This window comes from Acanthochromis polyacanthus, chromosome 15 (genome assembly GCF_021347895.1).
Source record: "Acanthochromis polyacanthus isolate Apoly-LR-REF ecotype Palm Island chromosome 15, KAUST_Apoly_ChrSc, whole genome shotgun sequence".
NCBI lineage: Eukaryota > Metazoa > Chordata > Actinopteri > Pomacentridae > Acanthochromis > Acanthochromis polyacanthus.
In genome coordinates this window covers 7,094,621-7,112,429 of record NC_067127.1, presented here as the reverse complement: position 1 = coordinate 7,112,429, position 17,809 = coordinate 7,094,621, and the positions used below count along the sequence as shown (strand labels likewise).

At 41.6% G+C, this 17,809-nt stretch overlaps 1 protein-coding gene across 1 annotated transcript; it reads right to left on the bottom strand.

The window, feature by feature from the left end:
* Positions 1-11,986: 11,986 nt before the first annotated feature.
* On the bottom strand, positions 11,987-16,156 carry LOC110959409 (G-protein coupled receptor 26-like). Its single transcript, XM_022206263.2, has 3 exons — positions 14,986-16,156; positions 14,291-14,404; positions 11,987-13,669 (listed from the first exon to the last, which is right to left on the bottom strand). The coding sequence occupies exons 1-3, from the start codon at positions 15,654-15,656 to the stop codon at positions 13,390-13,392; spliced, it is 1,065 nt and encodes a 354-aa protein (XP_022061955.1). The 5' UTR covers positions 15,657-16,156; the 3' UTR covers positions 11,987-13,389.
* Between the last annotated feature and the right edge of the window lie 1,653 nt (positions 16,157-17,809).

Below are 17,809 nucleotides of genomic sequence, written 5' to 3'. Positions count from 1 at the left end.
ATATATAACATGAAGAAATTATCTCTATGGCAATTATTCTATAAGCCAATATCTCTGAAATGTAACCTTGGGAATGAAATTTGTCATTTCAGTCACAATATAGGGGCTGCACTCACAATTAGGAAAATGTAAAACTGCATTACATGAGTTTAAGAGACAATTTTTAGCTATTTTAGCAGCTAAAAGCAACTGTTATAATTCAGGCCACAAAGCAGGTGAAAAGATAGCAGTGACAAAATAATAATTGCTCCAACAGACTGCAATCACTTTTTGGCAGATGATCCCTTTATGACACAACCCATCCAGCACTGTTTGTCATTCCAACGCTACTGCACAAAGAAATTCATTTACTCACCATGAATCCCGGACTGCTGATCAACTCACCGGATTGAGGCGACCTCCTGCAGCCACAACATCCACTCAGCAGTCAGACGACATCCAAGCTTCTCTCCAAAGTCGCCTGTGCCTCCAGGTGTACATTCCCAGACCCTCCAAGCTTACCAAACGAGAACTTTCCAACTCCAAATCGGTCTTTGGCTCCGTTCACGAGGCCTCAGAACAGCAGACCACCGCACACTCAGCCGCCTCCGTCACCTCCAACTCCCAACAGCGCGCCATGGCTCACGTCTCCACCGCATTAGACCTCTCCAGGACCCAAAACCGCAATAAGACACAGGTCCGTGGCTCGTCTGAAGACCACTTTGAGGAGGAGAGATATTCTTTTCAGCCTCTCAGACAACAGAGGTTGTTGAAGCTCCTTTCAGCGTCCGCTCCAGCCACGACAAATTGTGAACCTCCCGCGCTTCCTGCATCCTCACCTGAACCAGTCACCTCCAGGCTCGTGACCAGTGACATCACAACACCGTCCCCTCCTCCAGGTGTAGCACAGACTGTATATAAAGATTGACGTAGCATCTGGCTCCAAAAATGAAGCCCACCCGGAAGTGTCAAAAACTTCCAATATCACGCCGTCCGCTAGGGTTGCCTCCAAAAAGCTTTTGCTCCATAGACCCCAGTTCATCACCAGAAAAAATAAAATTTGATAGACTGATTTTCTACAGCTCAGGATTTTTTCCCCCGTTAGTTTTCATGGTAAAAATGAGAGATCAGGTGGCCGATCTTAAAATAAATCAATACTGAATTTTAAATAAATCGTTAAAGTTGGCGGAGCCAGGGGGCGTGGCTATACTTGATAGACAGTCTTGTCTGGAATGATTGACAGATCCTTTAGGGTGAGGCTTTCAGCAGTCTGGCTTCAGTCTGGCCCGCCCATAGACTGGTCCTGCCCCTAATTGCTCTCCGGTCCAGCCTGTTTGATGACGCTTTTTACATCACTGGCTCCAAAAAATCCAAAATGGCGACCAGGAAGTAGCAAAATCCAGGCTTCATTTTCTCGGTGTTGAAACCAACGGGTGACGTCACGGTTAGTTCACGCCTGGTGTAGCACAGCTAAACCCCTCTAGTGGATGACAGAACAACTGACCTTGGACACTCCACTATACCACCTGAGCTAAAGCTGCTGAGGTAGAATGTCTATCCTTCTTCCCCTCCCCAACACCTACATGTTATTTTTAACATCTAACATGTCTTTCACCTGAGCTACAGCAGCTCCAACAGTCCACTCAGCCTAATCAATCCATTGCCCAGCAAATTTTTCAGCATTAGTCAGCCCTGAGGACTGCAGACCAGCAAAGGTTTGATGCAGCTTAGCCAGCAAGCTCATTCCCAGTCAAAAGGCCTAACCCATTCACATTACTTTTTTCATTTTATAGACCTGTATCTGTTCAGCTTACCCTGACCAAAGGCCAGAACTAGAGGAGCATCTTTCAGTCATTCTAGACATGGCCCAATGCTTTGAAGGGACAGGATTTTCTAGCTGTCACATTTGTTTTGCTACACAGGTGGCAGGGTGTCTACAGCAGTTCAGCCAAAGGACTTACTGGGGCACCTTTCTACTCCGAACTTCACTGCCACCTGTACATCACTGTCCTTGCGCGACAGTATACAGTGCTTGGCTCTGTAAATCAGACATTACTAGCGCCTTAAAAACCCATTCATTCCAACTGCTGGTGTTTCTGTGATTATTTAATCTTAAAAATCTTCAGCCACTGGTCAGTCCAAGCATACCACTCTTATATCTGTAATAATTTTGACTATCTCTATTAAGTTCATGCTCAAATTGGTTCCACATAACCACAATTTTTGGGGGTACATAATAGTCTTGGCAGCTGGGCTACATTATTCATGTAAAACAAGGGCACAGGAATGCGAATGACTATAGAAGATTTAATCAATGTTCCCGTAACTCGTGACAGAAACATAACAGAAATGCAACACATAATTATGAATCATAATATGTGAATAGACTGTGTTTTTGTATAAAATCATCCGCCTCTGTTTAGTCAAGCGCTGCTTTTTACATTTCTTTTTCTTTGGTTTTCAAGATTTCATCTGCCATAAATTGCATTATTCCTTGTGTGTGTGTTTCAGAGGCATCTGAGTATCTGTCAATATCAATTTGCAACTGTCATCTGAGCTGCTGTGTTGCTTTACCTCTGACTCATTTGTCACAAATCATTATGTGACACCTATGATAATCGCTTTTATAATGTGGCAATGTGATACATGATGATTCACATTTGTGTGAAATCGGAATCTTTGTCCATGCTGCTCTTAATAAACACGTAAAGTTATTTTATGTCCAAGATAATAAGTAAAGAATATTAAAATCTACATTCATATTTAAACATTTTACTGTGTAAATTGCTTGTAGAATTCAGAGCCTTTGCAGTCTTACATGCTTTGTCTTTTTCTAGCCTTATGTGTAAAAAGAATGTCAAGTTGCATCCTCCCCATACACATGCTATCAAAAAATGTCTTCTCTCTGTTGTATGTGACAAATGTGGCCAATGGACCAGTGAAAAAGGGATAAGAAGTCTTCATAGCAAGGTGATAATGTTTCCTTTCTGTCGGGTTCATGTCAAGTTATTCTAGCTCTCTTCTAGTTCCTGCTCTTGACACATACACACAAAAATGCTCACACATTTGCATGTTAATGAATGTCTTGTGCTGTCATAGATGCTTCATAAAGTGAAGACTGGACATGCATGTGTGTGTGAACATGTATGCTTCTGTGCACAATTCCCAGAGGGTGTGCAAAGAGAGCCGCAAAACACACCATTAGTACTCCCGAACCTCATGCTGTCCACTTCTGCAGGCAGTGCGAGACGGGTTGGCACTCTATCACACGGCTGAAGTCACACCTACAGTTTCCACTTCACTTGACCAGCGTGTTTCTGAACTGTGGGAGGGAAGTGGAGCAATCAGAAAAAGCCCATGCAGGCAGTCGCCGGTGGTTGAACCTTCTTTTAGTAAGGTGAGAGCGCTAAACATTGCATCACAAGATGTTGACTTCATGCTTTAAAGCTGTACGTTTGTTATATTCTGCCGATGTACTGGCCCTGCTACCTTTCAATGTATAGCTGAAGTAATGATGGTAGGAATGGTAGGAGAATTTCACATTGGTCAATTTCAGGGCTCCCCCAGTCATCGTTATCAAGGGTTTTCATTTGACAGTAATTCTCCTTTTCACAGCTTGCATGTTCATTTGACCTCTGTGAAAGAGGTGTATTCATGTGTAACCACAGTTCTCAAGAAAGTGGCTCCATTGTCTCCAGGTCTTTTCACCACCGAGGTCTCTAATAATGAAATGACTTGATGGATTTCCCCTAAGCCATGGGCTCTTAGCTGGCTGAAACAATAATGATGCATATCAGTTTGGTTCTTCTGATAGATTCCGAATCCCACACAATGGAGTTTCTCTCTCCCTCTTATAATGGCAGCTTCCTTACATTTCTCTTAGAGATTTCCCCTGTAGTCGAGGGTATTGACTAAGTGGAACAGAGCTGGAAAACGACATACATGGTCAGTGAGCTACACTCACATCCTGTTACGTTTGATTTTCATTTTCTCCTTCTTCACCGCATTCTGCTTTCTTCTCTCCAGCCACAAAACTGCGAATGCTATCTGTTAAAATATAACCATGAGCAGGGTCCTCACTTCTACCTTTTCTTTAACCTTCTGTGAGCTCTAAGTCACCTTAAAAAAGGAAGTGTCCTCACCGTGTCAGTTTGGAAGTGGTGCTCTTTGGGCTCAATTATTGTCTGATGGGATTTTTAATGGTAGCTCATGTCAGACTGGGGTCTTTCTTTGGCACATTTTTATCGCACACAGCCTTCACTGCAGCTGACAGCGAGGTAATGAAAAGGGTGGAAATACCTGTCAGATGCATTTCAGAGCATCAGCTTCTAGCCTGAGGTTTATCTGAGGGGTTTGTAGCACAACGACACAAGGCAATGATACAACAGTGTCTTTATTTGATACTGTGGAAATATGTAAAGTTGCTTTAAATGGATGTGTGACTCAAAACAACAGCTCTGACAGAACATCAGTGAGGTAATACTGACTATTTTAAGTATTGCACTTGCAAAGGACTCTGAATATTTCATGAATGTCGCATAAAAGAGATAAATTTCATTTAAACTGACACACTATTGAGTCGAGTCATTGGATTTTAGCAAGCTGGGAGTCTGCATGCAGTGCTGTGCCAGTGCAGCAGTCTGAATATATGCCTTGTATACTTGGCAGGACTGGTAAACATGGGCAGCATGCTAACTGGAGACATCAAGGTCAGAGAAGACTCCGAGAGCCCAGATAGTATTTGTCTCACTAAGCCTGGTATCAGATCAGGCTTAAAACAGGTGAAACAAAGTGTTTAGCTGTAGCTGATGCATGATAGTATATCAGCTGCTTTGTATTTTATGCACAAGCTGTTGCTGGGAGAGAGAAAAAAGAAAGGTGCTTTTGCTTTACTGCAGAGTCATCTCACAAAACTGGCCTCATAATCTATAGTGCTTTATTTACTGCATACTGGAGCAGAATATTTATCTTCCTGCCACACACACATGCCCTGCAAACACTGATTTTGATAAATGAAACAATAAAGCAGTTTTTCTTATATGAGACCTTTTTCAACAGGGGAACTGATACAGACTAAATAATAGAAAATAAGTCTATAATGTTAAATTTGTATTGTATGTGCTGCTGTTCCCTCAGACAGTTTTTCCAACATTTTTTTAAAATATTTGACACCAATCAAAAGTTTCACAGGGAGCCATCTGTTCTACATCCAAGCCGCACACACACCCAAACTTTTCTCCACTTATTGTGTCTTCTGATCATTAAGCAGATGGTTGGAAATGACTCACTCCGAAGACTGAAACCACATACATCATCCTCTCATTAACTGTCAGATCTCTCAGAGCAGCTGGCACTGATAGAATCACCAAAACATTACCATATCCGCACTACGCCTGGTGCAAGTGGCCGGGCGAGATATCATCGAGTGCCGTGGAGTGTTCTTTAAAAAGCACTCATGATATCCGTAGCGAGCATTTGCATGTAAATAGATTCAGTCATTAATCCCGTGCAAATAAACGCCTTGTGGTTACACCTTAACGTGTCTGCCGTCTTGTCTTGAATTTTGATTAGGAATATTAAAAAAAGGAAGATCTTTTACCCTCTGATCTATTTTTACGCGCGACGTGTAGAAGAATTCCCTTCTCTGGAGTTTGTTTTATGTGATTCAGGGCACTATTACTCAGCTGTGGGTGTGACTCAGACCTGAAGAAGCAGCAAGAGAAGAGAGTCTGTGTGTGGATTTATTACCAGCAAAGGGCCTGTTTAAAGTTCCATTATTATGTTACCATATATATATGCGTGTGCTTCTTTGTTTCATCTTGTTCCCTCTGTTTCTCTTTTCAAATTTGAAGATGAAATACAACTCTAGCACATGTCATAGTTTTGGATCTCTCTTCAAGTCATTTACCCACAAAACTGGGATCCGTTTTCATCATCCCGCTCATCTAATGTGCTTTACTTCCTCCCTTTGTTCAGTTTCCCGCCACTTTTGTGCATCACATGTAGCTAATCATCCAATCAGTCTGGCCTGCTGTTCCTCGATCAGTTGCCAGATTGTCTTTGGCCAAACACCAATCTCCATACTCACAGACTCACCAGCTTTGAGGCGCATTCCTGCTAAGTACTGTCTAATCATCAAGCGCATGAGGCCTTTGATGCACAGTTTTCAATGCTATTATCCAGCATTTCTGTGAGTCCTCATATCTGCAGACTTTCCTGTTCCCATATGTATGTTGTTGTCCTAAGGGGTGTACTATGCAGCCAGATGAATGGGTTAGCCAGTTATGCTGAGCCAAATCTGACTCATCGGATGTAGGCTGCAGGTGTGAGCCCGCCATTGTCCTCCATCTTAGGCAACTTTGTCCTTCCCAAATTCCCCTTCACTGCAGGAAATAACAACAACAACAACAACAACAACCTCTGGGCGGCAACCAACCACAGTGAAAATTTCAAGTTTTTGCAGAGGATTTGGATCCTGCAGTAAGGCAGCCCTGCTAGCTGTTTTCTGATTTCGTCGTTTTAATGAAACATTCCATCAAAACTAAAGAATGTGTTTTTGGGGGGCAACACCAAAGTGGCATCTTTCGCTTCGCTCCCCCCCCCCCCCCCCAAAGTCTGCAGTAATTGTTGTAAATAATTACAACAAACCAAAACCTTTCTTTTTCCAATAGAATAATGACAGTGAGGTGCAGTCAGACTATTTATCACAGAATAGGTTGGCTAGGCAAGACTGCATTAAGCCTAAAGTCAGTGTTTTCATCGTCATTAAAGCTCTTTAAACCTGGCAAACCAGAGGAGGAGGATGTGTTCAGAGTTGGGATTTAAATTGGATGTAAGATGCACCACCATTTCACCAATTCTTTTCCTGATGATACTGTTAATGAGTGATACAGATTCTCTGCTATGTGAATACATTATATCTGCAAACCTGTTGAGCTGTAATGTGTCTAATGTCACTGAAGGAAGCCCTGCAGTTCCAATAGGCAATCTGAAAGCATCTAGTTGCCATACAAACATTCATGTATGCAGTTGGTGATGCAGAAAATGCTCAAGTATGTCTTTCTGTTTGGTCCTGATTTGCTGCCAAGGCCCTTTTACACTGCAGGTGTTGCAGCTAATAGAACTCAGATTAGACAAATGATTGAACTGGCATTTTACACAAAGAATATCCAATCAATAACATTTTGTTTTGGCTAAAACCTGAAGTGATTTCCACTTATTCTTCATCTATGAAGTTTGAAGTAGAAATAAGCAGCGGCACTGAGTGGACAAATAAATATTAACTGACACAATTACAGTTTTCTATGAGCTTTCCTCTTTTGCACCATTTGCTATACCAGTGCTTTTTACTAAAACACTTTTTCTTTTTATCTTCCCACAGCTCTCCATTACAAAAACTGCTCTTGTGAGTGAAGTAGACAGCATGCAATCGACCCATTTTGTGTCATATGAAACATCAAATTCTCCCTTTGATGAGAGAGCGTACTGAGGAAACCTGTTTAATAAATAAAGCTGATATCCACTGTTGTGACATCTGTTGTCCTTGATTGGGGTTTCAGTTTTGTTGAGTGAGCTAACACACAAAAATAGCCTGGTTGTGCCAAACTAGCTGTGTAGTACTTCCACATAAAATGTCCACATACCAAACATGGATGGTGCTGGGAAGAAATTTACTAGGAAGCGTATCTGTAAGTGCAGCATCTGGCTGATTGCGGTACCACATTTCTGGAGTTGTTTGTATTTTAAATCAAACATCTAGCTTAGGTTTAATAGATGCTCATTGATTTCCTGACTTTTGGTTGTTGGCTAAAATACATAAAATCTGTAATGACACAAACTGGGAGCAATCAATTGAGCGGCTGTTCGAAGTATAAAATAAATATCAAATATTTCCTTGTATTTGACTAATGCCTGTTTGAATTTTGTCCTTTTCCCTGCTCTCTTGTTGGAATTGTTTGCTACACTGACAGATTTTGTCTCGGCTCCTTAAATAAAAGACTTGATTATTGTATTTTCACCTGGATTCCTGTGTCCTGCATTTGTGTCCTCCATTTCTGAACAGTTACATGATACATATTTGTGTCACGTGGACAGAACCCACACATATCAACACACATTTATCTGTTGATCTCATCGCTTGACTTGCACTAAATCTGCTAGTTTCTTCATGATGTGAATCTAGAGTTTTTCATTTTCAGGTTGTGCTCGATGCTGCAAAGGGAAACCCAGCACATCTTAATCAGCGCTTTTTGGGAACATCAGATTATTAATTCACCGTGAAGCAAAAGTTAATAGCATTAAGTTGTTGCGGTAATATTAAAGCTGCTGTCCGGAGTTTCCGTTTGTTTTCAATTTATGTATCATTTTTTAACAAAGCTTAAATGTGTTAGTCTAGTTCGATACTATAATATAAAGTTAGTATAACGCGATATGAAAATTTATTCCTGAGCTCCACCTTCCTCTCATAGACCCCCATGTTATTCCAAAAAGCGCCGGTCGCTGCCGACCAATCAAGTTCGAGCTTCAGCTTTGTCAGCTGTCAATCAACAGTTACGCGCACAGCAAGCAAGCCCATGCAGAGGTGGGCGAGCTACGCACTACGCAACCGCGCGCACATTTGTTTTGCTTGTGGAGGAGAGAGCATCAGGGCTCAGCAACTTCCAGAAAAGTTACCAATCCCACGGCTTGTCAGGCCAAGAGACTGCAGGACGTTTTTTGGCTCGGGGTGCTCGCGTCGCTCCCCGACCACGGCCTCCATAGCCCGCCTGACGGCTTCGTTTAGATGCCCGACCTCTGGAGGAAGATGTTGGGGCGTCTGGGACATACTCTTCGTCAGAGGAGTCATGCAATTCTGAACTCTAGATAGAAATAAATAAACAATCTAACACATATACACGCGTAAATGCACTAAGTTTGATAAACAACGTCATCGAGAGGGATACACGAGTGTAATCACATATTGAAACTTTACTCGTTCGTCCTAGCAGATTCATGTTATTTTGGTATTAGGACAAGTTAGACTCAATACAGCATTCTAAAGTAATTCCTTTATTATTTACTAAATGTACTAAATGTAGAGTGGAAAACAGCAAAACAGGCAAGATGCTGCAGCACTCCGGGCACTCCTCATGTACTGCACGCGTGCACAAATAAAGGGGCGAAATCAGAGGGAGGGAGGGTGGGACCAACAGCGTTTTGGGAGACGCTGCGATTCAAACTCCGGACAGCAGCTTTAAGATATGTAGATTATAATAAATGAAAAAGCAGATGTTTTTGACTACAGTAAAGTACACTTAGTGTGTATAAATGATTTCAGCCCACATAAGCAAAATGTCATGCAGTGATTTAGATATTTAGTGTCACTAGCAGCAGTGTAGTTTTACTGGTTCACCACTTTGGTTTGGACATAAAATATTTCAACTCTTGATCTAATTGCAGTGGAATATTCTCCAAACACTGCTCCTCAGCAGATGAAACCTGGTTACTTTGATGATTGATGATAATTATTAAATGGATTGCTAATAAATTTAGCTCTGACATCTGCAGTCTCCAGAGAGTGACTACTAATGACTTTTGTGACCCTCCGACTTTCCGTATAGCTCCATCACCAGTTCAAGGTTGACGTTTGTGCTTCAGGATGAAAGCAATTCCTGGATGGATTGCGATGCAGTTTGAGGCCGAGAGTTATGGTCAGCCTGAACTTTGGTGAACCCTTGTTTGTTTGTCTTGGATCATTGTTTGACAGTTAAAATTTGTCTCATTTTGGGCAGAACAGGGAAGAGTCAATATACAGTAGTTGCTCTGACACACACATCGGCTTGTTCACACGCTGGGTAAACGTTTACTAGCTGAACAGATGGCTGCAGCATAACACGCTTGCAAAGGCATTAGGATAATATACGCTTTTTGCTGCAGACATGGACATGTGGCACAGACCTTGTCCGTCTGGTGAATTGTGGATGATATCAAACGACCATCGCTGCTCATTAATGTTGTGAATATCTCCGATAACGGCTCTTGTTGACCTTCTTGACTGCGGCTGGATTGAATCATCTCCTCTCTGAATTTGCACAAAAATGCTTATCCACGACTATCCAAATGTTACAAATGGATTAAATCTAAGGGCTGTTGGTCTGAAGTCCTTGAGGATACTGAAAACTGAATATGTGAGGCTTTCACTTGCAGGCAGTGATACTCTTTAAACATTGCTGCAAATGCCTTTGAGACAAAAAGATATATTACAGCCCACAGCAAAAACAAATACAGCATTCCTGGACAGAAATAGCCGGTATTTTTATTAGTTCTATGAGCAGTGCAGGCTGTTGACTTCAGGGCATGGGGAATACGATGACATTTGAGTACAACATTCCCATGATTCAGATAATATGTCAGTAGTTGGTCCAGTGGAGGAAGTCTAAAAGAGCTGCTATTTAAGGAAAGCTCAGGGACTGAGGGCAAAGAAAAGCAGAAGACTGGGAGTCCATGAGACAATTAGACATAATGGAAAGGCACATCTACGGTATTCGTTATCACTAGATGTTTTGTTTGCTGTGATCAAGTGATTTGTGATGTTTAAACACCTACTGATGTGTAACGTGCTATGGATTTCTATGATTAACGAGCAAACCCAACGGAGCGTACAGTGAAACGCATTGTTTGCCCTTAATAAAGAAAATTAGGAAGATCAGTCAGTTAAGTTTGCATGGCGTGTGACGGATGATTCATTACTTCTTCAGCTCGGTGTCGCTGCCACTGATGAAAAGGAGTCGCTGTGCTCGGGTGACTCTGGAAGTTTTGCACAATCAGACAGCCAATTTATTCTAAAACAGTTACTAGAAACACACAAAACAATTCTAGCAGCTCTTTGCTTCCTTAAATTCTTGTTACCTGTGTATCAATGTATTTACACGACAGGGGTATTTGTTTTTGTTTCCTGAATCTCACCCAGCTGTATTTTTATGGCACATTTAAACATACTGTGGGGATCTCTCCACTTGATTTTGACACGATGAGCCGTAATAGCTTGTCAGATAACACTAAAGAGAGAGTTGCTGCACTATAAATGTTTGGCATGTAATTTAAGAGACCTACCTGAGTCAATTAAGTAAATGGGGTATTGCACAAGATGCATTTTCAAACATTTTTTTTTTAATTTAAAGGTCACAAAACTCAACAATTGCTTGGACCTTATACATTTTGTGTGAGCACCTTTTACTTTATGTGACTGGGAGGCCCTCACCCTGACACTGGTGTGGCACGAAGTCAGCCAGCTCGCTCTTCTTCGTTTTGCTTCCTCCTCAGCTTTCTTGTACTTCCTACGCACGGTGGCTTAATCACAAGGTCGGTACACAGTATTTGGTATATGGCAGGCTTGTGTCTACCTCACCCACTCGCTGAGTCTCCCAGGGAGATGTACTATACACACACCTCCAGACTGGGGATCCTTCCAAACTTTCTGAATACTTCCCGCTAATTGCCTTTGGTTAGTGTGCTCTATGCTAAATACAGCTTCTGGCCTCCGTTGGTTAACAATAAAAATCCTTAAAGGCAGGTCTGACTGATAAGATTGTTGCATATTTTTGATTTGATTTACAGTGAACTTGAGGAGGATGGATGATACAGCCGGACAGAATCTTTTAGCGTGGCCACAGCTGCCTGAACTCGGTGAGGTAATGCCTACCTTCGTCTCTTTTTCTTGCCTCCTTTTATTCTTTTCCCACTCCTTCCAGCAGCTCTGCAATTAAGAAAGCCTTTAACTTTCAGTTCTGATGCTTTTGTAAAAAAGTCTTTGTTCTGCTGCCACTTCGTCAGCAGCAGTGGTGGGAGGGACACATAATAAATGATTTTTCAAATTAATTATTCTTTCTCCTTGACTTAATCGGCGTGGGAGAGTAAAGATGTTGGCATTGTTCACGTCAAAATCTGCTGAACTCTCTATGCGTCACTTCATGTCATATAGCACTAAATACAGTTATTAATAAAAGTGTAAGTAGAAGCTTTGGTGAGGTTTAAAAATGTCAAAATGCACAGCATTTATTGCATTGAAATCACAAACGTATTTAGCAAAAATCAGACAGTTTTCACAAAAAATAAATAGATTTTTTTCTGCCTCCTACAGGCTTCATAGAGTCACAGTAAAGTAAAAACACAACATCCTGATTCGCCAGTGTTGTCATAATGAACCATTTTTACAGCTCAGATGACACACAGCCGCTCATATGACACGAGCTGGAATGTTAATTACAAATCACAGAATAGTTGCTACCACATTCAAATAGTATTTCACCCGATTTTGTCTGATGCAACAAAACAATGAGGCGGAATTACAAAATAAATGCTACCTAAAAACTAACAAACTGACTTCATCATCACACTTAACCATAGCACAAAATACTGAAAATATGCAAACGGTGTTGTGATTCGATTAAATCAGAGAATTCACTGTCTACAAGGCACTTTAGAACTCAGGCCTCACAGTTACGATATACAGTAATTTCACCATCAGTGTGGTGGAACAATAGTACTGTCAAAATAACCTTCTGTTGTAAATCACTCCATGCACACATGCAGCACTTTATCCAGCTTGATAGTCATCACTGAGGTCAGAAGTTAGGCTTGAATTTTCATCAAGACATGCAGCCATTCATGGGATGTAACACTTTATATTTAAATATATTAAAGGCCCAATCAATGTCTTATAAAAATCACATACCAATTTGAGGTAATGGACTCCTGTTTTCTGAATTTTGGAGATGTAGCAAAACATGTGCACTGCAGTTTAAAGTTAGTCACTGTAATGTTGTTTTCCATGTTACACAGACACAAATTTACCAGTATGCTACAAAACTACTCCAGAAACTGTCACTTTTTTTGTAGAAAAAGACTGTTTTATACTTGTATTAAATACTTAATACCAATACACCCTACACTCAGACACATACACAGCCTACAACAGACGCTGGCCGATTCTTTTTTGAAGGATAAGGCTGGTGATTTTCTATATTCTGCTGCAGCTGAAAGTAGTCAACAAAGCCCAGTACCCATCTGTTTTCACAAAAGATCTGTCCTTTTATTTATTTATTTAAATCGGAGTATTAATTTGTGACTACTTTAAAAAAAATCATGTTCTCAGCAGGGACAAATGAGCTGAATGCGTCAGAAAGTCTAAGTACTGACAAATGGATTAATACATTGTGGGTTTTGGTCTTTTCAATAAATTTGTTGCTGATAAAAATAAAAATACAGACTACTGCCAGCCTTGTCCTTCCTCAAGTAATTAGGTGACAAACTTGTTCGCTCTGAGGTCAATCACAGAGAGGCTAATCTGCTGCCATTTCTCACGGTCCACAAGGTAAGATGTCAAATCCAAGACATCCAAAGTGCCCTTACTGTGTCTGTGAGTAGTGGCCTTCACTGGTCGGGCGTCTTGCTGGTGGTTGGCTGGACGATGTTGGTTGCATTGGAGCTGTTGTCGATCCTCACTGCATTGTTCTGAGTCCCGCGGGAGGACGAGGAGTTGAGCGGACTCCTCTTGAGGACTTTGTTGGCCAGAAGACTGCAGGTCTTCCTGTACTGGTGACGCAGCAGTGAGTAGACGAACGGGTCGCTCGCCGCCTTGCTGTAGGCCAGGCATTTGGACAGCACACCCCAGTGAGGGCTTATGGGCCCCGGAGAGAAGAGCTCGACAATTCTACCTCAAACAGAGCACAAATGGAAAAAGAAAAGTCACACACAATCCTTGGGCGGAGTGTAACTGAAGTGGAAGACATCGAATGCATGTAATGAGCCACTGGTCAGCCTGCAATGTTGTGCAAATGTCATCACGCTAATGTCACCACTGTGTTTGGGAAAGTAAACTGATGGGTGGCATATTTTTGTGCTAGTTGTGGAATTCTTGCTGATTAAATATATTTCAGGACAAATCAAATTTAACTAAACTAAATAAGAATAAAGGCAAGACAAAGTAGAAAACAATAGTCAGTGTTTTGCTGTTGAAGACTCAGTGATAAGAACATTTCTAATCTGTCATAAGCTCTGACATCATAAAAATGAAGAAGTTGAGATGTTTGAAATGCTACCAGATGACAAGACAGCGCGTAAAATAATTACCAGCATTTATATTCAGGGTAAGTTAAGTTCCTGAATCACACGATTACATAGATTCATTCTTGGAAACTAAACTAGGAATATAATTTGAAACATATCTGTAGCTAAATGTTCTCTCTCCTTTATGTTTTTTAAAAGGCAGGAGACCCTCACACACATGTATTCCAACACACAAACCCCACCACACAGTATTATCCCCTCTCACCTTGTAATGACATAAGGCGTGAAGCACACCACAAATGTGCCGATGAACGTACTGATCTTCTTGGTCGCCCTCTGCCTCCTCCGCTTCTGCTCATCCAAGCATTTCTGCCGCACGCTGCCAGAGTACAGAGGTACTATTATCAACCCAGGAGGCATGATCACACACATGCAGACAAAATGAAGCCATCCAAAGAGAAAACATGTGGGAAGGGATCTGAAGAAAAGCAGTCAACTGTGCAGCGTCACCTCTGAGAATTGCTCCTGGACTATTTTCACACTTCACAGATATCAATTATGCAAATGGAAGCAATTCAGAGTTTAATTGTTTGACTAAAAGGGCTTGTTGTGTCCAAAGAACTTGACAAACCTGGAAGCAACACGTGTAATTTTAAGTTTTTTCCCCCCAAACAGACACCAGCAGCAGATCTGCAAGCAGGAGCAAGTGAATGCATCGCAATAACTCCATCAACTAATGATGCAGTTTCAAGACCTTCAACACCAGGTGCAGGTTTTCTGGCTTATTCTATATTTGTGTCCTTTAACCTTCATTGGAACATGTTCTGATTTTAAAACAGGATCACAATAGTTCACATAGGCTACTGGAATAAAGAAAAGGGGATAGATAGACACATTTCAAGACAAACAAATCAAAAACACAGATGGATCAGACAGATTGTGTCTCTGAGGGTTGTTTACCTGGGATGAATATCCACCAGCAGCACCAACGTCTGCATAGTGATGACGTCGATGCGTTTACAGTGAAACCTTGCAACTTTTAGCACTTTCAGATACGTTACACACAACACGATCAGTGTGAGGAGGTAAGTGAGAGAGTGCAAAGCCACCGTGAAAATCATGAACTGCGTCCCGGCTCCCTTCGCCCTCACATTGCAGAGAGTGCACGATGCGTAAAGTTGGTGGTAGCCGACCCAGGAGCGGCAGGTGGCCACTGTGGAGAAGCAAAGCGAGTGGATCCACGTGTATCCCAGCGCTATCACCGCATCTCGGTGCCGTATTCTGGAGTGATAGCTCAGCGGGAACACCACCGCCACCCATCTGTCGATGCTGAGAGCTGCCATGCTGAGCATGGAGTTTGTGGTGAGAAAAGTGTCGAGGAAACCCACAATCTGACAGAAGCTGCTGCCTCCGGGGTGGCCCGTGGTGATGAGGCCGACCAGAGTTAGTGGCATGTTTGACACGCTCAGCAACAGGTTGCAAAACGTCAAGTTGAGAATAAAAAGACCGGGTACCTGTTTGCGGATCTCCGGGTTGTACAGAAAGCAGATCAGCACCACAACGTTGGACAGCAGCGACACGACAATAATCCCTAACACCAACACACAAGCAACTATGTCCGCAGCGTCCATGGCGCTTCCTCTCAAATATCCCGACTTTTGAAAAGTGCATCCACCGTCCTGTTACAAACTGTCATCGTGAGTTGCAGTCACAGCGTGTACGAGTCCAGCACACCATGATCCTCACTCTCCCAGGATCCAAATATCTTCAATAAACGAGGCGATCTGTCCAGAAGCGTCGACGATTAGGTCGTTGGGAATTCATGTAGAATCCATGTAGAGAAAGCTCACCTGTTTGTTCTGAGACAAACTGGCAGTCTGTCTTCGTGGGAACGGGGTCACAGCAGGAGGTTTGTGATGTGGAGGCGCTGCGGTAGTTTTTTCCTGGTCATGCCACCGGTCTCAGCTCAGGGGTTCCTTGCTGCGCAATTGCGCACTGACATAATGGGCAGCTTTGAAAAAAAGGACATAAAAGTCCTTAAAGCTTTCTGCGGTGAGTCAAGCTACTTATAGTCTTTGCCTGCTGTGCCAGAGTCTAAAGCACGTTGGTGCACCCCTGTTCAAAAATAGCTTTTTAGTGTAAAAATAGAAGCACGACGCAACATTACGTAGCTGGTGGTAACACTGATGTCATGAGCGTCACGCTGAACTTGGCAGTTTTGTACAGACGTAGAATAAGTTATTGAATATTAATAGTGCATTTGTTTAGTTTAATGTTTGCAGATCGGTGTGACTGGATTCATTCCTGTCATCATCCTCACGTTCATTAAAAACATTTCTAAGCACCAAACACTTACATTTAATCCACAGACCAGAAATCTCTGCAGAAAAAGGAGATCAGAGATTCAACATTACAGTGTTCAGTGGAGCAGGTCCAGTATATGCTGGGTGTTTGTCCACAGTGAAGCTGTACCACCCCAACACAGACAGAGCTGTGTGTGCAGCCTCCAGACCTGTATAGGAACACACATGGAGCGTTGGGTTTTCAGTGGTTCATGACCTAAACAAGCTGATCTTCACACACGTTCTGCATCCATCTTTGTGTGGACCTATTTGAGTTTTAGGCTTTGAATTTGAGGACATTTGTGGAATCATTTTAGTTGATCCTAACTCTCTGACAGTAAAAGGGCTGTTTGAGGATTAAAACTTGATGTTAGGTTTAGGTTTAGAGTTGTGGTTATGCGTTTAGTTGTCATGGAGGTTAGAATAAGAAACTAAGGAACGCATTATATTAAAGAGTACCCTCACAAAGAAAGAAATACAAACAATTAATGTTCTGAAGGACCCAGGTGGAATTAGCCATTATGACACCAATTTTCCTGTCATTTCACATTAGAGCAAAGGTCAGTAAGAAGTCATGAGGCCACAAACAATAGGGTGGCAGAATTAATATTCAGATAAAGCCCTCTATTCCAAACAACACAAGTATCAGAGGTACAAATATTAATTTACATAAGCTGCTCCTGCAAGTGTCATATTATGGAATATTTGTGTACAAATGTCTTTGTAGCATTTTAATGTTGGTGATGGAGGTATAGAGTGAATTAAAATTAAATTCTTGGGTCGTAAAATCAAACAAATATCTATATTTTATAATCAATCAATCATAGTATAAACTGATCATGTATTTTGTATGTAAAATCTCACTGAAGTCATCTGTAATCCTATCAGTCAATTGAATCGAATTCACAGCCTCATATTCAGTTAAAGTATAAATGGAAATTCTTGAGTAAAATAAAAACTCAAAAATGTACTCAAGTGCAGAACCTATATAGCTGTTCTTGGTTACATTCCAACACAGATGAGTCATACATGAGTCATACCACTACGTGCTTCTGATTGTAGGTCACTACTATCCATATAATTGTCACACTAACCTGGCTTGTAACAACACATCTTCAACTGTTTTGAAAGCATTCTTTATATAACACTGCTTTATAAACCCCACTTTTGAAATATCTGCATTGCGTGGAACTGATCGAGCCTCAGAAATGCAAAGAAGAATTAAATATTTAAAATGTGTTCTCTTTTCAATTCAGTTAACAACCATCTAAAAAAAAAAAACTTCCAACATGCAGGGGTACAGTGCAAGCAGAGTCGTGCAGCACAAAGTGATATTTCTCTGCATATGTCGTCACATAATTTAAAATGTGCACATTTTGTTTTAGGATTTTGATAACTGTACAGAGGCATGAAGACCATGCAAAGTGAAAGTCCTGTGAGAG